This window comes from Melospiza melodia, chromosome 4, assembly GCF_035770615.1.
Source record: "Melospiza melodia melodia isolate bMelMel2 chromosome 4, bMelMel2.pri, whole genome shotgun sequence".
In the NCBI taxonomy this organism is placed as follows: Eukaryota; Metazoa; Chordata; class Aves; order Passeriformes; family Passerellidae; genus Melospiza; species Melospiza melodia.
In genome coordinates this window covers 20,968,777-20,985,921 of record NC_086197.1, presented here as the reverse complement: position 1 = coordinate 20,985,921, position 17,145 = coordinate 20,968,777, and the positions used below count along the sequence as shown (strand labels likewise).

General features: G+C 39.8%; 1 protein-coding gene across 2 annotated transcripts in view; it reads left to right on the top strand.

Moving 5' to 3' along the window:
- Positions 1-17,145, top strand: part of ITPR2 (inositol 1,4,5-trisphosphate receptor type 2) — a 243,686-nt gene that overhangs the window by 92,357 nt on the left and 134,184 nt on the right. For both annotated transcript variants that reach the window (XM_063154180.1, XM_063154179.1), the window contains 8 exons: positions 2,018-2,150; positions 3,085-3,142; positions 4,638-4,803; positions 6,721-6,894; positions 11,498-11,587; positions 11,752-11,877; positions 12,973-13,095; positions 14,600-14,800. In XM_063154180.1, coding sequence (XP_063010250.1) covers positions 2,018-2,150; positions 3,085-3,142; positions 4,638-4,803; positions 6,721-6,894; positions 11,498-11,587; positions 11,752-11,877; positions 12,973-13,095; positions 14,600-14,800 — 1,071 coding nt within the window. The remainder of the gene's footprint in view (positions 1-2,017; positions 2,151-3,084; positions 3,143-4,637; positions 4,804-6,720; positions 6,895-11,497; positions 11,588-11,751; positions 11,878-12,972; positions 13,096-14,599; positions 14,801-17,145) is intronic.

Here is a 17,145-nt window from a genome sequence, read left to right as displayed (position 1 = left end):
CAGTGTGTCTGTTTCCAGTTTCTTTCACACACTTAACACTGGGGTGGTTGCTTGATTTAAGCATTTGACCCCTCTGTTGCAGTAGTTGGATAAAGGGCAGAACTGGCCCTGACCCTGCTGAAGTTGGGGGAGGCTGCACACTTTTGGTGCAATTAATGCATTTCAGATTTCTGCTGTTGGGCTGAGAACAGTTTGTGGGCTGTTGTGATTTTCTCCCAGCTGATGTGACAATCTGGGTGACACCAGCCTGCCTCCTGAGATGCAGTTTTCACTCGGTGCTGTTAATAAGTGAAGTGGCACACGCTTGCTCTGTGTACTGAATCCTGCTTTCTGCAGTGCTTGGGCCCTGAAGGAATGTTTCAGTGTTTTCTATAAATTCTCTGGATTTGTTGGTACCAATGTCACTTTTGAAGGATTCCATTTGTTCTGACTGATCATAAATTATTTAGATGACTCTAATTACTTGTCATCTGAAAGGCTATCAATTGTTAGAATATACTCAATACTGCATTCTTTGATTCTAGGCCTCCTTTACTTTAAAACTTACAGTGAAAGACAGAGTGTTACAAAATTGTATGACCTAAATAACGCAAATCATGTGTATTGCTTTCCATTTTCCTTGTTTGTATGACTGAGTTTCTCTCCATGCTGTCCTGCTTTACTGGTTGATGCCTAGGTGAATGATTCCAGGACCTTGTCCTGTGCATTCCCTGAGGAAATCACATGTTGTCTCATCCTTTCCTTTTTCACAGCACATTCATTGCAAGACCACTCGGGATTGAAGAGTACTTAATCCTAATTTCTTACTTAATCTGTGGTTTGGTAGTAAAGGATTGGTCACATAGTCAAATTACTTCAGATAAGTGAGTTGTCATATGCTGGGTGAATCCCAGTAAATGTGCATATATATGATCCTAGCCTACAAGAAATACAAAATAATTCAGTTTCATTTAAAATGCCATGAGGAAGGATTAATTTCAATCATGTTACCTTTCATTACTGTGTTATTAGCCTCAATGGCAAGTAAGAATATTTTAGATTTATTGTACTAACATGCAAAGCAAGTACAATGGTGATTAAAGCTATTCTATTCTCAGAAATATTTCAGTTTATAGTAATTTAATTCTCAGCATATCTTCCTGTTGCTTTAAGTAAAGACTGTTTAACTTATGATTTCTATTCTGCCCTCAGCCAGAATTAAGCAGATGGTCTGATAGACTTAGATGACTGTGCATGGACTTGGGAAATTTTTATTTTTAAAAATCTTGCCTGTACAATTCTGGGGCAACTTAATAATGGAACCAAAATAGAGAAATCCTATTACAGTGGCTCTGGGAAGAATATTTTCTTTAGCTGTAGATCAAAGAATCAGTTTGCCACCGTTTGCTAACTCACCTTTCAAATCACCTGTCACTTCAGCCTTGGAAACTCAGCATATGTCTTTCATCCCCACTGATTGTAAAATATGTTAAATAATCTTAAAGGTGTTTGATTACATGCTTGCATTTCCTGTGGGTAAGAAGCATCCATGTGTATAAGTGTCAGCCCTTAATTTGATACTAATGCATGCAGCCTGGTTATTTTCCTTACTATTCCAATATAAAAGCACCACTTCCAGGTCTGAATTAGGATTTTTCCTGTATGAGTTTCCAGTTTCACAGCTGAGGAACAAAAAGGAATTTTTCAGGTATCTGAGAGGGTGAGCCTTGAGCCTGTTGTACTTGCTCTCTGTTCCAGTCTGTGGGCATTGGAAGTCCAGATGAAATATGAAATAATTGATGTCAGTGTGGGTTTGGAGGTTCTGACCTGGCTTGCAGGCAGTGAGGACAAGGCAGCGTGTTGGAGCCCCTGCACACACCCAGTGGTACTCAGGCAATCCATAGGGCAGAGTTCAACATGTCTCAGGATGGGCAGGGGAAAGAAAGGAATCACAGAAAACTGGTGAATGTATTGGATTGGTTTTTCATATCATAGTAAACTTAAATTAATTTGCTTCACTTTTTTTTTTTTCTTGTAGTTTATTCTCAGTGTTAGACTGGACTATAGAATATCCTACATGCTATCTATCTACAAGAGAGAGTTTGGGGAAAACACTGAAAATGTTGACTGCTCTACCTCATCCCCACCTGACACACCAGGGAGTGCCTCAGGTAAACCTTGCTATTTTCTTTCAATGCAAAGTAATTCTGGGCAGGCAGCTGCAAACACTGAGCTCAGCTGCAGCAGAAAGACTATTTACAGGCTACTGTAAGTTGAAAAATTTGTGAAAAATTAAAAAAAATAAGGAATTCCACAAATTTTTTTGCTGGCTTGTCCTCCTCCTCTAACAAAAAAAGTGATTCCTTTTTCCCCACTGTGATATTTTGTTCTTTGATCTCTGCTCTTCCCAAAACACTGCATGGTGGTAAGTGGATAGTGTTTGGGGATGGATGAGGACAGGTTTAAGTGAGGTGAACATGATACAGGAATCATTTGGCTTTCCAGGGAGCCTTCCCATGCACACACAAGTGCTCAGAAGGTTTGTGTGAATACCTGCAAGTAGGGGAGAATTGGTCTAGTTGGAGGTGGGCATATGTATAATACCGGGGTGCTGAAGTCTTAAGTAATAAGTTATATTAAAGCCATTCTAAAGCAAAATGATGGTGTGGCAAATAACTGGGTTTATGGTAAATATTTTAAATTCATATATATGCTTTGCTGGGGTTGGTTCAAGGAAAAAGAAGAAAATATAAGAAAAAATGTAAAAGCTTGACTGTCTGCATCATTTGTGGGTCACTGCTGGTGACTAGTACAGCTCCTAGCACCCTGTGGCTTTGGTTATCACTACAATTCTCTTCGTCAGGAACAGTAATACACAATTTACCTCTGCCCCATGCCCTTGTTTGTTCTCTGCTACTCTTGCAGGAGGCAAATTTTTCGTAGTTGGGGAATGACTAGTTAGACCTTTACTTGATACCATCTGCTTTAAGGAGGAACAGAATTCCATATTGCTGTGCAGATTAAATGATGATCAATGGCTTTCTTTATTTTTTCCTTTTCTTTCTTTTTTTTTTCCTTCAATTTTTTCTTCTGATTTTTCCCCAGCAATTGTTCCTGACATAGATGAAATTGCAGCTCAGGCTGAAACCATGTTTGCTGGCAGGTATATTCTGAAGTTTTATGTCTATATATATTTATATATCTTTTTGTTCATGTCAGTATTTCTCGTGGCCAATCTCTGTGTATTCTGTGCTTTCTCTTCCCTTGCCTGCTTGTTAATTGCATAAGCCATACATGAACAGAAATGTGCCAGGGAAGACCTGGATTCAATCAAGCAAACAGCCCAGCTGGCCTGGATGGCTGTGGGATTGGCTATGAGCACCCTCTTAATTGTAAGAGAGTTGGTAGAAAGTTTTCGTTGTGTTCCCAAAGGCAGCTGGGGAATGGTGTACAGGTGTATTGGGCTGAACCACACTAATTTTCTATTTATCTTATAATGCCTCACATGGGTGCTGAAAAGCCACTCTTTTTCTGGTGTGTCTTATGGCTACAGCCCCAAATTTCCTGGATCAGCAGCTTGCTGTTGGCCCTTAGGAATTCTCCTAGATTGCATGACCTGTTGTCATTGCACTTGGTGTTCAAAGTCCTTGGGGACATTGTGCCAGCAATAATCTCTCCTGTGCCTCCTCAGATCAGGAGTGGACCACTTGCCATGATCCAGAGGTCCACCAGAGGCCTGTAGATCACAATTTATGCTTGCAGAGTTTTGAACAGAAAAAAGTAATCCATGAAAAACAGTCACACTGGAGAGTTATTACCATTATCACTATATTGGTTTAATTTTACGGATATAATTATAATTATACCAGTAAAAATAATTCCATTTAGACAAGGCCGTAGACTTTAAAGGTTTTCTTGGAGCTAAGGAGAAGGATCTGCAATGTGGGCACTGTGATCTTTCCTCTCTCAGTCCCTTATGCATTCTCAATCTTTACAAGCACAAGCAATGCCTCCAGGCCTCTCCTGAACTCCCATAATGTAAAACAACACACAGCCCTTGGCATCTGCATCTTTAAAATGAACAGAGACACCGAATGGTTTCTTGGAAACATTATTTCTGCTTTGATATGTTAAGTGTAAATCTGCTTTCTGCCGTTCCACATTATGAATATGATTCCAGAAATATGATGCTTTTGGCAATTCTTGCTATTTTTGATCTTATTTTTTCTTAAATGAAATTTTAATAGCAGCTGAAAAGGGAAGGAGTGAAAAGGAAAGGGTCAAATTAATCTCTGAGTAAATGCAGTTTACTTCATTTAATTTGGAATGGGGATGAACCTGGCTCAACTTATCCATGACATAAATGAATGCTTTTACAATATAGATTTTAATCACAATGTTTGATGCTTTTCATAGATACTTACTTCTGCTCCATGGTGTCCATTGTGCTATAAGATTGCTGCAATAACTGTAGGAGAGAAGACCTTGTAAAATATGTTAAAGTCATATTTCTAATTTCCTTCCTGCAGCATATTTAATTTGATTTTAAGAGCTCTGTCGAGTGAAGATTGTGTATAGAGGTATATTTATCTCAAAAGCTTTTATTTTTTCTTATTTACTTTACTTTATTTGATCCTTTCTCCCCATTTCTGTTGCAGAAAGGAGAAGAATGCAGTTCAGCTTGATGATGAGGGGGGCAGAACTTTTTTACGGGTCCTCATTCACCTGATCATGCACGACTACCCCCCATTGCTCTCGGGGGCTCTGCACCTGCTCTTCAAGCACTTCAGCCAGAGAGCAGAAGTTCTGCAGGCATTCAAACAGGTATGGATGGGCTGAGTGTTAACCCAGGGAAGCCTTCCCAAAGGCTGTTCTGCTACTTAAATTGCTGTTTGTTGCATGGCAGTGTTATTTCCTCAGAGGTCAAGTATCAGCAGACTTCTTTGGCCATTTGTGCTGGTATATGTTATAGTTCTGTGCCCCCCAGAAATTGTTATTTCTGGCACTGCATCCATTAGGGAAAGCGTAGGTCCGTGGTGAGCCTCTCATAGGGATCCCTCAGGGGCAGAGCCAGTGCCTCATGTTTGGCAGGCAGTGTCCCCATGTCAGCAGTGAGACTTCTTTGTCTTCAGGGCCGCTTAGGCTGGGCATTGTTGTTTGGTTATTCACCTGGTGCTTCTAACCCCAATTGAGGTGTCTCTGCACGGGGCTCCCCTGCTCTGATACAGCCATGCCCAAGTAGCAGGAAGGCAGGGACAGAGCCAAGCCTGTTTTCAGCTTTTATTCTGTCCCTCTGGTAGCAGTGCATGTGCAGGCTCCATGTGTCCGTGGATTAGGACAGGGAGATCTGATGTCATGGGCTGCAGGACAGAGATGCCTCTGTTACATAACCCTTTATAACATATGTTGATAAGAACATCTGATGCTTATTGCAGGAGCTGGGTAGCGTGTTGTCTCATGGTTATGTAAGGTAGGGAGGTTCCTTTCCTGTGCAAACAGATGAATGATAAAGACCTGAAAAGCTTTAGTTTAATGTTTTTGTTGTGCAGCATAATGGCCTCCCACCAGGTATTTAAAGCTAGGCTGTGCTGGTTAGTTGCATAAATAGCTGTTATTCCCAGGTAAGCAAGGACTGAGTTGCTTAATGTGTTTTTGTGAAGGATGGAAAAGGCTAATGGAGAAATAAACAAAAAAGACTGTCGAGCACGTGGAATAAGAATGCCTGCAATTGAGCAGCATTCATAAATTCTGTAAAATAGCAAGGTTTTGCCAAGCCAAGAGAGATTATTATGACAAAAACTTTATATTACAAAATAGTGAATATTTGCCTGGATGTAATGTGGTTCTAAAAACAACATCAGTGTTGTCAGTGACCCTAATCTTTTACATGAGTAGGATTTCTTAAGTGTGTTTATTAATTTACTGTAAAAATTGCTGATAGTTTTTTGGCATATTATCTTCATTAATAATCTTGGAAGAACAGAAAGGATTACAAAGAAAGAAAATGTGTAGGTCATGCTAAATCAAAAACTACACATAACAGTGAAAAACCCAGATAATTTCAGCAGTACAGAAAAAGGAAAAATGAGATTAATCTTAATAAGTGGCAACCACTCAGATGGTGAAAAATTCCAAATTCCATGAACCTGAAAGTCAGTTTGTCAGCTATATTCAGAGAAGTTTTTCTAAGCTGGCCTAACAGTGTGAAAGTCTGTTATTTTTCAATATTTGATTATGGTGGTGTCAGAGATCATTAAAATTGCTGGCCATTCTGACTTTTCTTTGGATGCCCTGATCCCTTCTCATACTGTCCTTTTTTTCCCCTTCTGAAGCACAGTGCTAAAGCAGAAGGTATTTCTAACTATTGCTTTAATAGTGTATAGTAACTGTATTTTATAATGCCATGAGGATCATGATCAGTGCATCAGAGCTCACTCTGCACAGAACTCAAGAGCCTGTGAATCTGCCTGTACTGAAAATGTTTTGCAGTGTATTCAAGAAGGTGAGAGGATGTTGTGAATGTTTTAACTATCCTGTTTTGGGCAACTACAGCCTCTGGCTCTGCTAAAGGTTTTTGATAAATGGGGGCTAAAAACCTCGCTGTGCCATGTTTGAATTGCACAGCGAAGGTTGCACAAGGCACCTGGAAAGAGGCTTAGAATGGGAACTGTCAAGCAAATTACCCAGCCATAAGTGCTGGTGCTACTGCTGTAAGAGCTTCACAATTTTCTCCATTTCCAGGTTCAGTTGCTGGTGTCCAATCAAGATGTGGATAACTACAAGCAAATCAAGGCTGATCTTGACCAGCTCCGTCTGACTGTAGAAAAATCTGAATTGTGGGTTGAGAAGAGCAGCAATTATGAGAGTGGAGAGGTGGGCGACAGTCAAACCAAGGGGGGAGAAGAGCCAATGGAGGTGGGTTTAAAGCCTTTGCTGTCAGAATTGTTTCAATACTGATAGGTAGTTTCATGAACAACTGCAGAATCATGGTCTGGTTAAGCAAAGTGGCCAAGTGAGAATGTGAAGTATTCTGGCTGAGCTTTAGGAACTGACAGAAAAGGAAATAACACTTCTGTTATCAATGTATTCAATATTCTCTCCTGATGCTTTCAGGAACTGTATTCTTAGGTCACAGAGCTGCCTTCCTTTCTGGGTGCAAGCCACAGTGTGCAGCAGCACCCTGAAAATAATCTGGGAATTGTGTGCTGGCAGTTGGATTGACTTGCTGGAAGAAAAGAGGAGTAGACAGTGTCCTGCAACCAAGGGAGAGGAGCACAGTCAAACCCATGTTTGCAAACATTACAAGTAATTCCACTCTTCACCACACAAGACTGACCTAAGAATGTTGAGATTTTGTAGGTGACCTAATGTTTTAGTTTCTTTGGCCCTTGTCATACAATTTTCTCAGGGTATACTCTGATTGGATGTAGAACTTGAATCTAAGACTGTGAAGACCTCTTTTCTAAAAGATTTCATCGTTGATATTTTTTAAATTTTGCTTTTCAGTGCAAACTGAGGTCACCATTTAATCATTTATCTCTGGCATGGGCTTTTAAGAAAACACAAAGTGTTGCTGTGATGGAGGCTTGTGCCATAAGAGTAGATAGAGGAGGCTTTTCCACCAATATTCCTTCCCACTTTTCCCTTTTCATCAGAGGAGGTGAGGAGAGATGAAGAGCTGTGATTTCTGACACAGCATTTTCCTTGTTCTCTTTCCTGGTGCCAAGAAAGACGGGTGAGGAAGCTCCCAGGGAAGTAGAAAGCCAAGTAGAGGTTATACAGCATTGTGGAGGCCACATTAGGAAAAAAAACTGGAGCCATGGAGAAGAGAGAAGATGTTTGCAAACGTCTGTGACACACACGTGGCCTTTTAGATGGGGAAGCAGATTTTTGGTGGCTTTATGCAGGGGCAAATCCAACACTTCAAGGAAGACTCCCAAATTCTTGCAACAGTGTAGGTCCTACCCTTTCTCTGATGTATCTTAGCTGATGTTCTGATACCACATCTTTAGTGGGGTCAAAATTAGGGAGGAATCTGGAGTTGAAGCTTATGTGGTTCTTTCTTTCCTCAAGCACAGCTCAAGTAGGAAAGGAAATGTTCCTTTATGTGTTTAATGAATTGAAAAGGTAATGGGGAAAGAGAAAATAGAATTGTGTCAGGATTACAAAGTTTTTTAGCTATACTACGTTTTAAAATTGAAATTTATTCCTATGGGTAGCCTTGATAGCAAGGAAACTCCGGGAAAAGGGGGCAAAAATGGGATTTTTTGAATGGTTTTTTCCCATGAGGCACCTGTATGGATTAGCAGTGCTTCAGTAGATGCACAATATTATCTCTGGCAGATCAGAGAGATTATTGTATCAGAGCAGTAATATGTAATCTGCTGGTTAGATCATCTGCTGGTAATTCTCTGAGAGCTGTGCCAGGTTACAATAGCTCAGAATCTTGTCCATCTTTCTTTTCCCCCTGCTAAATTCTTCTTTAACAGTGAAGAGGTGTTTTTACCTGGCAAAAAAGTAACATCAGGTAGTCAGTACTCTCTTTGATGTCTTAAATCAGGTGTAGGAGGTGTGATGTTGGGCATAATCTGCAATGTGTGAAGCAGGTGGCTAGCTTTAAGCAGACAAAAATCCCATGAGATCCATGCTTCCTTGGAATGGATACTGGGTATTCAGAGCTGGATGAGCCTCTGGGTCTTTAGGGAATCTGCCTCATTTGCCTGTGTTGAATTTTTCCCAAACAACATTAAAGTGTGCACAGGGACTTAAATGGCATTCCAGAACCCTCTTCTCTTAAACCCAAGTTTCTGTTGTCATATAAAGCCTGTTGAAATGTATATAGTAGAGCTTAAAAATATCAGTTTTTTTGCCTGAGTCTTCCTAGGTAATTGCTTTTCACCTTACTGTCATAACCTGTGAGCCTTTTTTTCTTATTTTTTAAAGTCATATGGCTTCAGAAATAGGATTAGTAGAAAAAAGACCTTGCTCTTATGAAAGTATCCAGAGTTCTCCACATGAAAAATGGCAAATCTTACATCCATGCAGGACTCTCTGGATAGGGACTGGAGATCAGAGCTGGAAAGAGTACTTGGAGTTATGCCAGACATAAATGAGACACCAATAGGGTTAGGAAGAAATGCTGAAATTGAGCTCACATAAGAGCCCTGCTTGAGAAGGGGAAATCAGATAAAGCCTGTTCACTTGGTTCTCTCTAGGAAGGGTGTTCTGGGTCTGTGTAGATACTACAGACCATGGAAAGTGTGATTTTTATTGTCTTGTCCCTGGAGGATGTTTGGTGGTGCAGCAACAGAAATGCAGCTCTGAGGAATAGAAACAGGCTCAGTGAAAGGACTTTAAGGTGAAACTGGAAAAGAGTGCAGTGGCATTATGGAGTTCCTCATCTTTTCCATCTGCTGAGAAAGTTCAGTGAGGTTTCAAGTGGTCTAAACTCAGCACCTGTAAGCACCTGGTGTTCCCTTATTTCCCTTCTTTTCTGGTCTGTGACACCTTGCTCTGGTTCTGGGAATGTCTGAACAAACATCACGTAAAGGTTGAGGTTGTGAACTGAGAATTCTGTGTGTGTCCCTCATTCCCCTGGTGGAGCCTGTGGAGGGCAGGGCTGTGCCATGGGGACACTGACACGTGTCTGCACTGCTGTCCTGCTGGGATGAGGGAGCCTGCTCAGACTGAATGCTGGAATCTGAGTCTCCTCTGGAAGCTAGCAGGAAAGGATCTACTGATGCAGTGTTATTCCAGGAATTTTATGGGTAGAGGGAGTAGTCTCCTCCAGAAAATACAATTTCCTTAAGGTGGGGTACTCAGGTGAGAACCTTTCTCCCTGAGATCTCTATGCCTGCCTGTCCCCTGTGGAAAAGTGTGACAGGGAATGTCTATCATGGGGCATAATGAGGCCAGATCTGCAACTGAGTGTCTTTGGTATCCCAGTGGTGTGATTATCTCTTGGTAACTGCATCCCTGGCATATTCTTATGGGTTCAATAAACAATTGTTTATTTTGTAAGGAGAAAGGATAGATTCAGCAGTTTAATGCTGATCAGTACTTCCAGATAAGACATACAGTTCACACGGATTATAAAACTACTTTGATGAAGGAAGAATGCTGATAAAACTAACAGGTAAATTAATCTTGGTTAACCCACAATCCCAGAATGGAGGAGGGTGGTTAATTATAGCAAAAAGCCTGAAACATCTCCCAAAGTATTGATTCAAACAGCTAGAGAGATGGCAGCCTGCATACTAACAAACCTAACTAAATAAAATCCGCTGTTGTTACATAGATCAGCACTGAACAGCAGTGCTGACACTCTTATAAACAGCTTCCATGGCCAAGTGGTGCAGCTGTTCTTACCTCACTGGAAATTAGCACCAGATGGGATTTATAGAACTCCTGAACTTCACCATCAGCTAAGAAAGTTCAGAGAGAGGTTTCAGGACATATAAACATTCAGCTTGGCATGCATATATTTGTTTTACTGTATTTCTCTTTTCTAAAACAGTAGGAAGTTTGAGAACACAATGAAACTCAGAAGTGCACCTGTTTCTTCTTTTTTTTTTTTAATGCTGTTATAGTGGTTTACATCCTTGTGGTCATACTGTGAGTCACTCTCAAGATCTGCTAGATTTTTTTCTTCTTCTTTATAGCGTCAGCATCCGAAGTCCAATATTTCAATTTATTTTTGTTTCCTGTTAAGAAAGACTTACCACAGCTGACAGAAAAACCCCCAACACTGCCAGTATTCTTAGTGGCAGTATTTGTGTACATGTTCTGCCATGTTTTGATTGAGAGATATGCATGGAAAGGTGCGTGGGTGTTGGTAGTTCCTTGCTGACTTGATTTCTTTTATTTATCGTACCCAGCTGGGGCTTTCCAGGAGCCAGGGCCCAGAGAATACAGCATCATGACTTGATGGTGCGGTTTAACATATGGTTCCTATTTGTTTTTAAATATTTTCCTGCATCATCCAGAGATAGAGGCAGAAGCATCCCCTTTGTGGGAGGAACATCTCTAATTTCCACATGCTGCTTGTTCCTGTTAAGAACTCCAACCTGCTTAACTGCAAACGTTGTCTTAAGTTCTTTCTCCAGACTTTTAAGTGTTCACATACACTGATTTTGTAATCTTTCCAGCTGTAAATACAGATTCTTGGAACATTTGGTCACTACTGAAATACACTTTTGGTACATCTCCTTGCAGTATTTAAATTCCTTGGTGTGCATAATCTCTGATTTAGAGACATACCCCTTCAGAATGATCAGAAGCATGAAGACATGGAGTAATTGCTCCAAATTACATTGGAAATTTGAATCAGAGAAAGGACTTGGATGTAAATCTTGTCACTCACTGGATAAAGAACAAATTATTCTTTCTTTATTATCTGTGTTATATCAATCCCTTATGAGCTGCTGTAATACTTTGTCACTTGCTGCTATTAAATACAATTAATTCCTGTTGAGGAAATTGCAATAAATTTCCACTTGTCATGTATTCTTTATTACAGGAATCAAACATTTTGAGCCCAATACAGGATGGGACCAAAAAACCCCAGATAGACAGCATTAAAAGCAATAACTACAATATTGTTAAAGAGGTTAGTATATCTGCCAAAAAACTTGCTTGACATACCTGTTTGATTAGTAGATTTAGTAATTATTTTGAAATTATTGTCTTGTTTGGTTTTGTGTGACATGACTGATTTCTTTTCTTGGTTACATGCTTATTTATTTGTTTGGTTTGTTGTTTTTTAATTTATAGATTTTGATTCGACTCAGCAAACTTTGTGTTCAGAATAAAAAATGCCGGAATCAACAGCAGCGTTTACTGAAAAATATGGGCGCCCACTTGGTGGTCTTGGACCTTCTGCAGATCCCCTATGAAAAGGTTATTTTCCTAATTTTAGTGGTAGAGAACACAAACTCAAGGAAGGGAAGGGCCTCGATAGGGCCAAGAATCAATGGAAATATTTTTTAAAATCTGAATTGTCAGCTGTGGTACAAACATGAAATTATGATGTCATTTTCTACCTTCAGAATAGTGAGTTTGGGCTCAGTTTAAATACAGCTGCCTGCACAGTTTTATTTAACATTTAATATTTACTGCCTTGGGTACATAGATGTCACAGTGCTGTCATTCCTGTACCCATTCCTGAAGTAGGCAAACCCTCAGACCAAAAGCTTTCACAGATCAAATCTGAAATAACTTCTTTGTTTTTATGGTGGACATCTCTAACCTAGTTCCACATGTTTGGTTTGGGTTTTTTTTTGTTTTTGTTTTTCACAAGATATAGTTATTTGGTTCTGATTTGATGGAATTAAGCATACAAATTAATGAACTAGATAGGCTTTGAAAGAGCACATCTTTCTAGATCTTCTAGGAATCACTGAGAGGAGGTAAAACCTTTGCTGGGCTGTGTTTTCCTGCATGTTATATTACAGACACTGGTTCAGCTGTCATCAGTAAAACAGTGCTTGTCCATACAGGTGGTTCATCAAATCATACTTAGGATACTACAGGAGAGGAATATAAAATGAGGATGAAATTAGAGATATGTTTGTGTGGGAGTATGTGTATGAACACATGCACACATACATCTGTTTCTGGATGTAGTTATAGAAAAACCAAATGTTTGCCAAAGCTTAAAACTAATGCAGAGCTACATTTTTGGTTTGTTTTGCTTTTTTTTTAAATCAAGCACATTAGCAATTTTTAAAACTAGGAAATTATAGCCACACAAGAAGAAATCCTACTTTGATTTTATGCTCCTACCTATGATTCTCTATGGTTTGATTCAGAGTAAGGTACAGCTACTAATGGACTCTGAAGGAAACTGCTTTCGTTACTTTTGCCAGAGGGAGAATTCCTGCCCTATAAAGGCTCGGGAGAATTTTTTTATTCCTGGCTGAATTGATGTTGTGTGGTTTTAACAAGTATGTTTAGGTATAACCAGCTGATTTTGTTTGTCCTTACTTCCTGCAGAGTGATGAAAAGATGAATGAAGTTATGAATCTAGCCCACACTTTCCTTCAGAATTTCTGCCGAGGAAATCCTCAGAATCAAGTTCTCCTCCACAAAAATCTCAACTTGTTCTTAACTCCAGGGGTAAGTATTTAATTTGAAATAGAATATGATAATTGGAATTAAATTTGGGTTTGCTGAAACATTCCAGTGCTAAATAAATAATTTCACTAAATTATGCCTCCCCTCCCCTCTCCTCTCTCATTTCCCTTAATGTTGCTTTTTATGTTGTTGGCTTTAATCTTGCCATTTTAAAAGTGGAAAACAAAAGCCAAGGAACCTGTGGGGTTTACTGGAAGGATCTGTGAATATGTGTCACATCCTTGTCTTGAACTTGACTCTGATTTTATTCATCCTGACTCACTCACTGATGGACTGTAAAGTCAAGGTAGAAGATACTGTGACTGCTATCATAAACCTTGTGTAATAACAGAATCAGGCTCACACATTTTTGTTGATGATTCTCTCATTTGATTCAACTAATATAAAGTCTGACCTTCTATTAAATCATTGTCTTTACAATACACCTTTTTGTCACAATCCCTTTGTATCTATTTGTGTGTGTGTTTACAGACATATTCATATAGAATGACACTTGCTCAGTGACGAGCAAAACATGCTTTTATTAGAAGGAATTGTGAGTATGAGGATTGCAGACCCTGGCCTGTGCACTTTAGGAACATTTGTTCCATTGTTTTTTATTTATTCTCCTTTGTGACATTAGTGAGCAGCTCTGAGCTGACCCCAGTGGGAACCAGAGCCTGGATTCCATCACATCCAACGCTGACACTTAACTTGTGTGCACAGTGTGGAGCCAGCTTGCACTTGTATTGCTGTTCTTTTGAAGCTGATTTCCTGATCATCCATCCCACTTACTGTGCTTTTGTGCACATTGTGGAGCAATGGATGTGGATTACTATCAGATACACTAAACAGACACGTATACTTTAGGAGCACACCTGACCCTCAGGAGCCTTTAGTCCAAAGGACCAACCTAGAACAAAAGCCCCAAGAATGCACAAAGTTTGGGTGCTGTGTCCTCAGCAGAATCCCTTCTTGCTCCAGATCTGTTCCTCCTGTTCCATGCTACTCATGGATACACAGCCCTAGGCTTCTTTTGGAGTTAGTGTGGAAAGAGACATTATTCTTTGAAACCATCAGGTTGAATGTGCAGGGATTTGCCTGCTGGAAATGCCTCCTGTGTGAGCCCCAGAGAGAGCCAGAGCCGCTCATCATCTCATCTGGTGGCCTCATTGCAAAGTTTGATGGTGAGTGGGGCCAGGGTGGTCTCAGGTGTCTCATATTCCAAAGCCCCTGCAGAGTGCTCTAGCAGTGTAGTGTGTGTGTGTTTGTGTGTTCACCTTCCACATGGACACAGGTTTGGTTTATGCCCATTTTAGGACTGTTTGTACTCATAGGGAAGTGTGGAGAAATCCCCTCAAAACTGAAAGCTGGACCCTGATATCACTGAAAAGGATTTCTCCAGTTTCCCTTTAGCAGTGAGCCTTCCTCTAGTTGAGAATCCCGTGCCTCTCTCAGTCTCAAAGCAGATCTGCTGTGCTCATGAGACTGTTTTTGATCTGTTCAGCTCCTGGAAGCTGAGACCATGAGGCACATCTTCATGAATAATTACCTCCTGTGCAACGAGATCAGCGAGAGGGTGGTGCAGCACTTTGTGCACTGCATCGAGACCCACGGCCGGCACGTGGAGTACCTGCGATTCCTGCAGACCATCGTGAAAGCAGATGGCAAATACGTGAAGAAGTGCCAGGACATGGTAATGACAGAGGTAAGCAAAGGCTTCACATGTTAATCACTTGAGTATTTTGAGGCTGTTTTTCCTGCTCTTGATACCAATGAGATATAATGGCATCCTCACTTTAGAATTTTAAGCGGCGTCACAAATAATGAATATTTTAGCAGACGTTTTCGGGAGTTTGATCTAATTTTGTAAGGCCATCTGTATAACTACTAGAAAGAAAACATGAGTGTTAGCATGGTGATACAGAGATGTCTATTTGTAGATGATGTAGCATGGAAATCTGAGAGTTACATAAACCTTCATTTTCCTGTAATGTAATTTAGGATCACTTTTACCCATTCTTGGGGCATGGGTTTGCCATACAAGAGGCTCTTACCTCTATGGATTTGTCTGAATAGTGTTGTAGACCTTTTTTTTTTACAGATAGCAGTTCTAAATCCTAGTTTCTGCTTTTTATGTTTTATTTTATTTCATAGCATTTCTGTGAGGGTCACTAGAGCTGCTTTAGCTTTAACTAGCTGGATCCGGTAAATTCAACCAAGGGGTTTGTGGAAAAATCTTTATGCCGATAAATTTCCTAGGAAAATACGTAATTGACTTTCTCTGCAATTAGGATTTGATATATTGTAAGCATGATAAATGAAGTCTTCAACTTGCAGACACTTGTGCATTTAACTGTAATTTTGTTAACAGTTCCTTGAGATTAGTGAGTGGGTAAAGCTGAATATGGTGAAAAGTCATGGTTGGATTAGAGTCCAAGGAACATTTTTATTTGCTTTACAAAGTGCTTTTTTTTTTTGGCTTGGTTTGGTTTTTTTAAGAGGCATCTTCACAAAGAAATCAGAGATAAGCTTTAGTTTATTGTGGTATGAACAAAACGAAATCCCACTGAAATTTTATTCCACAGCAACAAGAGGAAAAACTTCTAATTAAGAAAATAAAACTCCTGCCTACATGGATAACCTTTAATGAAATTCACCTCAACCTTTTCAATTTGACTGAAGTATTTTAACATGCAATATCAATTACAAGCCTTTGATTTACATAATTCAAACACTTCTTGTGCCTTTGTGGTTTTAGATTTTTCTGCTTCCACCAAAAGCTCTTGCAGAGATTTTTTTTATCATCAAACAAAATTTTCAGATTTTTCTCAATTTCAGTATATTTTGCTATTGACCTGTAGCAGCGCAAAGATAAACTGTCATTTTACATTTTTGAGCTGACTCCATGACGAAAGTAGAAATGAACTTGGATACAGCATTCACATCATAAGTCCTGCAGGAATTTCCTGGGGGGAGGAAGCCAACCCTGTTTTGATGAAATAGGGTAAGATAATGATCTGTTTTTCAAAAAGTAGGAAATTACAGGTAAGTAATTATGACTTCTTAGAATAGGATGCTAATTGTGAAACTTGAATGGTACTTGAGTGGCAATCCACTCTCAAGGGAACAAATGGTTGGAACTTGCCACCGAGTTGGGACAGTTTCTCTGTAGACAACTGAGATGTACTTTGTGACCTTAAACAAGTGCTGTAGCTTTTCCTGTGCCTCCAGATGGGGCACATAAACAATTTACCACAAGACAAGATAGAATATGACTGTACAGCTTGCCTCAGCTCCTCCTGTGTTTTCTTTCACCCACAGGAAGTACATTGTAGCTTATTCCCGTTTACTGGGAGTGAGGGATAATCTTCATATTTACATGTTCTAGAAAGTGCATGCAGATGAAGGAGCACCATGGCAAGAGAATACTGTCATAAAATCTATTGGACTCCCCCAATCTGGCTGATTCCCTTGTTCTCATCTCCTTGGTCTCCATGTCTGCAATGATGTTTACCAATGTGAAAGGTTCCTTGGGGCACTTTTTCTCATTAAAAGCAGGCTTTGAGGTTCCTGGAAGAAACCTGCCTGTCAGTGCAAACACTATTACAGAAGGGAAAACAGAATTTACTTTGGGCCAGATCAATGTGGCAGCAGAGTTTTCTATTACCTGTAGTATTCTGGAGTAATATTTTCCTCAGTATCATCAGCTGCTCCAATACTGGACAGCCTTCATTATATTACCATAGAATTCTAAACTTGCTGAAAATATACTTTAATAGCAGAAAATGTTGCTGGGTTGTTTTGTCCTAAGCTCTCATCCCTTTAAATTATTTTTTTTCTGTACTGTGGATTGTCTAGAAAATGTCTGAAAAGTCATGGGTATAGAAATACTGTAGAAACCCAAAGATAAATGAGAAATAGGAATTGCAGGAGAGACTGAATTCACAATTCGCTCCAGCCAAATGTCACGGTAAAAATAAGCAAGAAACCAGGAAAGCACAAACAGAAATGCTGTGAATTCAAAATTTTAAGTGTTGAAACCCTGGAAAG